Here is an 8,954-nt window from a genome sequence, read left to right as displayed (position 1 = left end):
CCAGTGAAGGGAAATCTTAAAATGATAGAGTACAATGACATTCTAGACATGCACAAAGCAAGGTCAATACAGAAATGCAGGGGCGCAACTTTGGTTTTAGAAGTGGGGGGATATAATATATATATATTTTTAATCCAGTTGGATAAACACTCCAAATAGCCAATCCAACCCCTCAGAGGCGTCTGCATAGTACTAAAGTTCACCGTTGCCTCATTTTATATCACATTCCAATGATAAAACCGGGGGGGGGGGGGGGGGGGGGGGGACATTTCAGAATGTGGGGGGGACATGCGCCCCTGCATAAATGGTTTGTCAAGATTGGTGTGGAAGAACTTGACTGGCCTGACCTCAACCCCATCAAACACCTTCGGGATGAATTGGAACACCGACTGCGAGCCAGGCTTAATCGCCCAACATCAGTGCCCGAACTCACTAATGCAAGTCCCAGCAGCAATGTTCCAACATCTAGTGAAAAGCCTTCACAGACGAGTGGAGGCTGTTATAGCAGCAAAAGGGGGACAAACTCCATATTAATGCCCATGATTTTTTAATGAGATGTTCGACGAGCAGGTGCCCACAGACGTTTGGTCATGTAGTGTATATTAATATAATTACTAACTTATTCCCTGTCTTTCAAGATAAAATAATCGATGGCAAAGTGATAAATAACATAAATCAAATTGTATAGGCGCGGCGGCGATAACGTTGAAGACCCTTTGAGTGCGCATTCGTGTGTAGAGTGGCTGCGCGCTCTGACACCCGTGACTCCAGAGTGCGAGCTGGGCTTTCGGCTTTGACAGTCAGTCTTGTCACACATCGTTTCGAAAGATGTTGGGTACGGACGACCACAGGGACAATCTGAAACGGAACGGGACAGGTAGGCAGAAATACAACATATACAGTGTAGCGTTTGTTTTTACATATTGACGTATTGCTGTTTACTATTCAAAGTTTGTGGCCCCCATGTGACAGTTCTTCACGCACCACTATCAGTCTACCGGGTGTACAGTAGCCTTTTTTCCATTCATAATGGAATGATTAGCTATAAAGTTATTCTGAGATGGCCAAATTATACATTTTACGAGGCAGATGCATGTATAGGCCTAGCTATTTTATTTACAATGAATGGACAAACGACCGATTGTTAGATTTGTTTATGTCTGACATGGCAATTTGTTGTCATGGGCAGGCTAGACTTTTTTAAATATGCATGTAATATTCATTTTGATTTGATTGTTAATCAAAACACCTTTAGTAGTTTTATATGATTACAGCTTCGAGGTAATGTATTGTCGGTATCTTACGAAGCAAATGTTATAGGTAATTGTTGCGCCTTGAGGCTACTATTTGAGCGCATGTTGATCATTTCAATTGCACATTAGGCGATCTGAATGGGCTTATTTGTTCATACTTCATCACTCACTGAATAAAATATGATATTTGCTCGACCGTTCATCGTCTACCCCGTCACGCAACCGGGCTGGGTGTTTCCGCATGGGGTGAGCCGGTGCTTGTGGTTCTCAATGGCCAGATGCAGGCAGGCTTTCCCTCAATAGAAAACTGTAACCATAAAACTTATGTTCCGCCATCATCTGTAGTAGACTATTTAACCCACCCGTATTCCAAAGCCATTTCTCAAGTGTGTGATGTGGTTCAAGAACGTCTAATCTGGCAAAACATCCGTTTATTTATATATTTACACTCGGATAAGGGCATTCGAAAAGGCCCTAGAATTGAATGAATTAATCACGTACAGTGGTAATCATTCTGAAGAAGGGCAAACTTTATCAGACAGAGTTCTAAAGCTTCAAGAGGTATTCTGGAAACACAGGCCTAGGCATTGCATACTACACAGCTATCACCCACTGGGACCCATGACAAATGTTATTTTGCTATGCTTTACATTTATACATTCAGTTTTAATGCCTATCTCAGTTGACCTCTACTCTTATGACATTGGAATTGGACACTGGCATTGTTTAATCAGTCAAATGATAATAATAATAATATTACTAAAACATTTAATTTATATAGGGCTTTTCATTATTAAGATCACCCTAAAGATGCTAAAAAGTAGGCATTGGGCTGAACAATGGTCTTCGACAGAGGCTGGAGCATCCAGGTCACATGACGACGATGATAATGATGATCATCCACAGAAACACCTTTCATTTCAAACATTGGTCTAGGCTATTATAACATAGACCAAACAGCAGTCAAACTTTGATCTAGGCCAGGGCTCTCCAACCTTGTTCCTGTAGAGCTACTGGCCTGTAGGTTTTCACTCCAACCTTGTTCCTGTAGAGCTACTGTCCTGTAGGTTTTCACTCCAACCCTGTTCCTGTAGAGCTACTGTCCTGTAGGTTTTCACTCCAACCTTGTTCCTGTAGAGCTACTGGCCTGTAGGTTTTCACTCCAACCTTGTTCCTGTAGAGCTACTGTCCTGTAGGTTTTCACTCCAACCCTGTTCCTGTAGAGCTACTGTCCTGTAGGTTTTCACTCCAACCTTGTTCCTGTAGAGCTACTGTCCTGTAGGTTTTCACTCCAACATTGTTCCTGTAGAGCTACTGTCCTGTAGGTTTTCACTCCAACCTTGTTCCTGTAGAGCTACTGTCCTGTAGGTTTTCACTCCAACCCTGTTCCTGTAGAGCTACTGTCCTGTAGGTTTTCACTCCAACCCTAATCTAGCGCACCTGATTATAGTAATAAGCTGAATCAGGTTAGTTACGACTGGGGTTGGAGTGAAAACCTACAGGAGGGTAGCTCTCCAGGAACAGGGTTGGAGTGAAAACCTACAGGAGGATATCTCTCCAGGAACAGGGTTGGAGTGAAAACCTACAGGAGGATATCTCTCCAGGAACAGGGTTGGATTGAAAACCTACAGGAGGGTAGCTCTCCAGGAACATGGTTGGAGTGAAAATCTACAGGAGGGTAGCTCTCCAGGAACATGGTTGGAGTGTAAACCTACAGGAGGGTAGCTCCAGGAACAGGGTTGAAGTGAAAATCTACAGGAGGATATCTCTCCAGGAACAGGGTTGGATTGAAAACCTACAGGAGGGTAGCTCTCCAGGAACAGGGCTGGAGTGTGAACCTACAGGAGGGTAGCTCTCCAGGAACAGGGTTAGAGTGAAAATCTACAGGAGGGTAGCTCTCCAGGAACATGGTTGAAGTGAAAATCTACAGGAGGGTTGCTCTCCAGGAACATGGTTGGAGTGAAAATCTACAGGAGGGTAGCTCTCCAGGAACGGGGTTGGTGAGCCCTGATCTAGGCTATTATAACATAGTCCAAACAGCAGTCAAACATCCATGTCCCCCTGTGAGGCCTGACTGACATGAGAAACAAGTTCAGCAGTCCCAGGATGGCTTCTGAAAGAGTGTCAGTTGTTGGCTTGATGTAGTCTCTAATGTGTGTTTATTGTGCTGTGGGCACTCTGTACTCGCTGTAGCTGAGGGGAACGCAGATACATCAAGGCAAATATCAACATGTTCAGTCCGGGAAGGTGAAATACGGCTGCTGCGGTTAGGAGAGCAATTATGGACGCCACCTTAAGGCCCGCTACTCCTGCTGAATGCCTATGGATGAATAATATGGAGGCCCGTGTTATTGTTGCTGTGACAGACTGCGTACATACGGTACTCTGTTAGTGTCACTTGTGTTTTGTCGCAGTTGTTTCCCAAGATGTTTATTTTCGTTATGAAGGGGGAGCTGTCTTTTTCTGTCTTTAGTGAGAGCTGGTGAAGTACTATGAAGTGTGTGTACCTGTGTGTGTACCTGTGTGTGTGCCTGTGTGTGTGCCTGTGTGTGTGCCTGTGTGCCTGTGTGTGTGTGCCTGTGTGTGTGCCTGTGTCTGTGTGCCTGTGCCTGTGTCTGTGTGCCTGTGTCTGTGTGCCTGTGTGTGTGTGCCTTTGTGTGTGTGCGTGTGCCTGTGTCTGTGTGCCTGTGTGTGTGTGCCTGTGTGTGTGTGCCTGTGCCTGTGTGTGTGTACCTGTGTGTGTGTACCTGTGTGTGCCTGTGTGTGTGTGTGCCTGTGTGTGCCTGTGTGTGTGTGTACCTGTGTGTGTGTGCCTGTGTGTGTACCTGTGTGTGTACCTGTGTGTGTGCCTGTGTGTGTACCTGTGTGTTGCACACGCTGTGGTGCCTGCTTTGTTTGCACTGTATTTTGACAGAGATCATTTAAGAAATGCTGTGCCAAGAGACATATGGCCATGCTGTTTGTGCTCAGAGATTACTCTGCCGTAAACTGTCACTTAGGTGTCCAGGCAACAGGTGCAACACCACAGTCCCATCTCCAGCTTGAATGGCCACGGTGGGGGTTAGACCTCTGCTACACTGAAGTAAAGCAACCAGTCCTATGTTAGGACCAGTCCTATGTTAGGACCAATTCTCTGTCTCTGTCTCTCTCTCTGTCTCTCTGTCTCTCTGTCTCTCTGTCTCTCTGTCTCTCTGTCTCTCTGTCTCTCTCTCTCTCTCTCTGTCTGTCTCTGTCTCTCTCTCTCTCTCTCGTCTCTCTGTCTGTCTCTCTCTCACTCTCTCACTCTCTCTCTCTCTAGGTCAAGTCCATTGTGGGGCCATTGCGCTTCGTCACAATTTTTTGGGGTAAAAAATATTTTTGAGACAGTTTACTCACTATTGCTCGTCCATATACAACCAACAGAAACTATTTACGTACTGAGCAAAGACAAATATTTGCACAACTGTCCAAGCAAGAAAAGTGTGTGCAATTTAAACATTTAAAGGGAAAAGGGAGAAGTATATTTGGAATGGTGGAAATGACAATGTATGGACAGAGAGAGAAAAAGGGAGAGGGAGAGCAAGAGAGAGGAAGAGAGGGAGCGCAAGAGAGAGGGAGAGCAAGAGAGAGGGAGAGCAAGAGAGAGGGAGAGCAAGAGAGAGGAAGAGAGGGAGCGCAAGAAAGAGGGAGAGCAAGAGAGAGGAAGAGAGGGAGCGCAAGAGAGAGGGAGAGCAAGAGAGAGGAAGAGAGGGAGAGCAAGAGAGAGGGAGAGCAAGAGAGAGGAAGAGATGGAGCGCAAGAGAGAGGGAGAGCAAGAGAGAGGAAGAGAGGGAGAGGAAGAGAGAGAGCGCAAGAGAGAGGGAGAGGAAGAGAGAGGAAGAGAGAGAGCGCAAGAGAGAGGGAGAGCAAGAGAGAGGGAGAGCAAGAGAGAGGGAAAGCAAGAGAGAGGGAAAGCAAGAGAGAGGGAGCAAAAGAAAGAAAGAGAGCAAGGCCTGCATCTGTAGACAAAGGAAGAGTCCCCATACACATCTTGATGAAGGTAAGACTAAATTGTTTGTGACACAGCGAGTGGTTTACAGTGCGGAACAGTGACACTCTCATCATGCCAATTAAGTGGATGCTACAGTAGCAGTGGTCTGGTCTCTCTGCTGGTGTCTCACTGTGTATCACACCGCCCTGCTTCCTTCCCCTCCACTCCCAACGAGGGGATCATGTTGGGACTTAATCAGCTGGGCTGGTAGCTGGGCTGGTAGCTGGGCTGGTAGCTGGACTGGTAGCTGGGCTGGTAGCTGGGCTGGTAGCTGGGCTGGTAACTGGGCTGGTAGCTGGGTTGGTAGCTGGGTTTGTCCCACTGACAAGACCACTGTGTAGTATGTCTGCATGTGGGTATTTATATGTACAGTATGAATATGTATCCGTATGAATATGTATTTATATGTACAGTATGAATATGTATCCGTATGAATATGTATTTATATGTTTGAATATGTATTTATATTTTTGAATATATATGCATTTTGGGGGGGATACTGTGCCTTTTCTTTTTATACCCAGTTTACAGTTTTCACTGTAAATAACAGATTGACACACACAATGAACTGCTGCTGTGTGGGAGGTACAGGTGTCCTGAAGTCAGGAGGAACTGTAGCTCTTTTCTGCATTGATTTTTTTTGAGTGTTTTCCTTGTACTACCTTGTTTTAGATTTGAGGGGATTCAAAGTTCATATTGCTAAGGATGGCTTTTTGACAGGAGCCCAATCCCTTCACAAACCTCTTCTACTTGTTGTTCTTTCTCTCTTTGTCAACAACATTTATCTACATTTATCTTTCTTTTGTTGTTTTAGAAATAGTACTTTGACATTTTTACAGTTAAGTATGAATTGTAGGGTGTATTCAATGCGCATGACTCAATTATATGGTAATAAACATAACAGCTTGACCTACAGAATAGGCAACCCTTATACCAGTCATGCTAGAACACATCATCTATACTTTCTTTCATCAACGTAAACAGTCCTCTATCGCTGTCTCCACATATCCCCTCTCTGCATCTCTCCCTTGGAGAGGTGTTGTGCCACACCACTCTGACATCTCTGTCTGACATTTTGACCTCTTCTCCAGACAGATGTCCTTCTCCTTTTCCCCCATTGAGCTGGGACCTCCTGTTGTGTGTTCCTCTATGATGTTCTCCATGTCATCTCCTGCTGAGCCAAAGGGATGGGGGAGTTGGTACACCAGTTAGCTTGCTTTTTCTGTGTGTGTGTGTGTGTGTGTGCGTGCGTGCGTGCGTGCGTGCGAGTTTAAGAACATCCTGTGGGTCTGATGTCCTTCATTTCAGGCTACGTTGGATCACAGCGACCTTCAGTGTGATTCTGTGAAAAGTTCTGTGTCGTCCCTGCTGGCTGCTTCTTCTCCTGCCAGCACAAACACACAGTTAAATCCCTATTAGCCAGGGGATGCTGGATAACAGCAGGAGGTATGTCAGTGTCCTGTCGTTCTGTCTGTCTGTCCTGTACTCAGTGACACCGTCAGAGTATAATTTACCTGGTGATCAAACATAATCCAAATCAGATGCCTTGTTACACGAAGCAGGAGGCTCAAAGCAAAACCATAGCATTTAGAGGAGGGGGATGTGAAACCCCTCATCATTCCTGAGCCATTGTTGCAGATGAGCAGAGTCAGTGGAGTGGAGGCTTGGAGCCCAGCTGAGCCAAGCTGGGTGACAGGTGAACTCAAAAGGGCAAATATCTATAAACAGGCGTGAACATCCCCCCCTCCGGCCGCTCTCCGCTCGCCTAACTCAGACAGATGGAGAGGTCACTCCAGCCCTCGCTGCCACCCTGATCACACTACTGTACGACTAGTGGCAGAGGACGGGTGTGTGTAGGGGGGCTCCATGGAGGCTGGGGGGGGGGGTCAGAGTTTCTGACAGCTGCATGAAGCCCGCCTCAGGGCAAGCAGGCTGCCCTTTCCTGGAGAAAGCCACCCTCCGCCTGGCTGATTGGCATGCCGGCCGGCAGTGCTCACGGCTGGGACCGACTCAGCAGAAGACTGCCTAGCTCCTCAGTTGGGTGCTGAAGGGTTGGCGCTGTCGGAGGGCTAAGGTTTCACTATGCCTCGTATGTGCCCTCTGGGCAGAGGGTATAGAGTGTTACTGCTACTAACACATGAACCTTTCTGTCCCCAGTCACTCTCCCTACCCACAGTCCCCTCCTGATCCCTTCTGTACTTCCTCCTACCCACCAAGATCTACCAGGAGGTGAACAGGCCAATAGAAGGGAGCCTAGAGGTACCCTCTGAGTCAGAGGAGGGAGACAATGTCAGAGGGTAAGCTCCCATTGAACAGCAGATTGAACCTGTGTGTGGAGCTTTATCTGATCCTGTATTTCGATCCTGGCGCAGGGGTTTTGATTCCTCCGTTACAGGATAATTATCCTAATTAACACAGAGTGCCAGACCCCTACTTCCCTACCTCAGAGCCGTGATCATCACACACGGACACACATACCCTCTCACACCACCGTAATGACCCTCACACACACTGGGCCCAGTGTTAGACATCCACATACACACACATGCCCGCGCAAACATACACACAGTGGCCTGTCTATGTTCCATGGCAGTTGGCGGGTCGTGGTGCTCGTGAGCTGAACAGAGGGTCAGTGTGTGAGGCCAGGTAGGCAGGCAGACCCTCTCCCCCCTCCCAATAGGAGCACTAAATAGCCTGGTTGTTTTGAGGCCCCGTCACTATTCAACAGGAAGGGTGGGGACCCTGTCTAAACTGATTCTATCACATGTTCCATATAAAAGACTGCCCGCATGCATATTCATGTCTAGGTGTGCATGTAAGAACACAATTGTGAATTTTGACTGAAGACTAATACTCTGTGATTGGTTGATTACAGTCAAGCTCAGAGAGTCCATTGGTCCCTTCTTCTTCTTCGTGCTCCATAGCGGTTGTGGGTTTGTGGCGGGTTTGTGTTTTAAACTCACCACAAAGTGTTTGGTTGACAACGTGGCTCTCGGAGAAATAGAGGATAAGGACAACAGAGATGTATATGAAGGCTGTGATTATGTTGTATGCATTTTTCAACTGCAGTGAATCATTCAGAGCCCTTTTCCGCGAGGCTTTTATCTAAACCTGAGAGTGGTTTACCTCAGTCAGTGTTCGGAGCGCATGTCCTGTTGTACTGTGATCTCCACAGAGAGCACACTGAACCCACTCTTCAGCCTTTGTAAATGGCTTTTCTTGATGGGGCCGTGGCGGCACTTTTCACGTGGGTGTGTAAAGTGGCAAGTTTGTCATCTTGCGGGTTTTGACTTTGGCTGATAAGAATTACGGCAATAAATAATGTGTTTTATGCCTTTCTCAAACCCAAGGACATTTTCTCCAACCTAAGTCACACAATACAGTTCTGAAGAAAACACAGCAAAGGGAGTGAATATCCTGGAGAGAAAGGTACAGAATAATAGGACAAGCATTAAGAGAGAAACAAATGTCAACCGCGTTAGAAAAGACAGGCGGGGATAGAGGAGATGAAAATGGAAGATACCAGAATGTATTCATATGATGAAAACAGCCTAGAGAGACTTCTAACCACACACACAAACAAATATACACACAGCTGCTTTTATGGCAAGATTCAAATGCACGCACGCACGCACGCACGCACGCACGCACGCACACACACACACACACACACACACAGAGACCAACATAAA

The 8,954-nt window shown here is 46.6% G+C and overlaps 1 protein-coding gene across 3 annotated transcripts in view; it reads left to right on the top strand.

Moving 5' to 3' along the window:
• The first annotated feature begins 730 nt into the window (after window positions 1-730).
• Window positions 731-8,954, top strand: part of LOC110485161 (zinc finger protein 385C) — a 215,966-nt gene continuing 207,742 nt past the window's right edge. Inside the window, exons 1-2 of one of the 3 annotated variants that reach the window (XM_036940958.1) lie at window positions 782-877; window positions 7,420-7,559. In XM_036940958.1, the coding sequence (XP_036796853.1) occupies window positions 7,550-7,559 (10 nt within the window). In that variant the 5' untranslated portion in view covers window positions 782-877; window positions 7,420-7,549. Of the gene's footprint in view, window positions 878-7,419; window positions 7,560-8,954 lie in introns of all 3 variants that reach the window. The other 2 variants (XM_036940959.1, XM_036940957.1) reach the window with 2 other exon arrangements.

The sequence above is a fragment of the Oncorhynchus mykiss genome, chromosome 13 (genome assembly GCF_013265735.2).
Source record: "Oncorhynchus mykiss isolate Arlee chromosome 13, USDA_OmykA_1.1, whole genome shotgun sequence".
NCBI lineage: Eukaryota > Metazoa > Chordata > Actinopteri > Salmoniformes > Salmonidae > Oncorhynchus > Oncorhynchus mykiss.
Note: the sequence above shows the minus strand (reverse complement) of the source record. Positions and strands in the feature narration are given on the sequence as shown.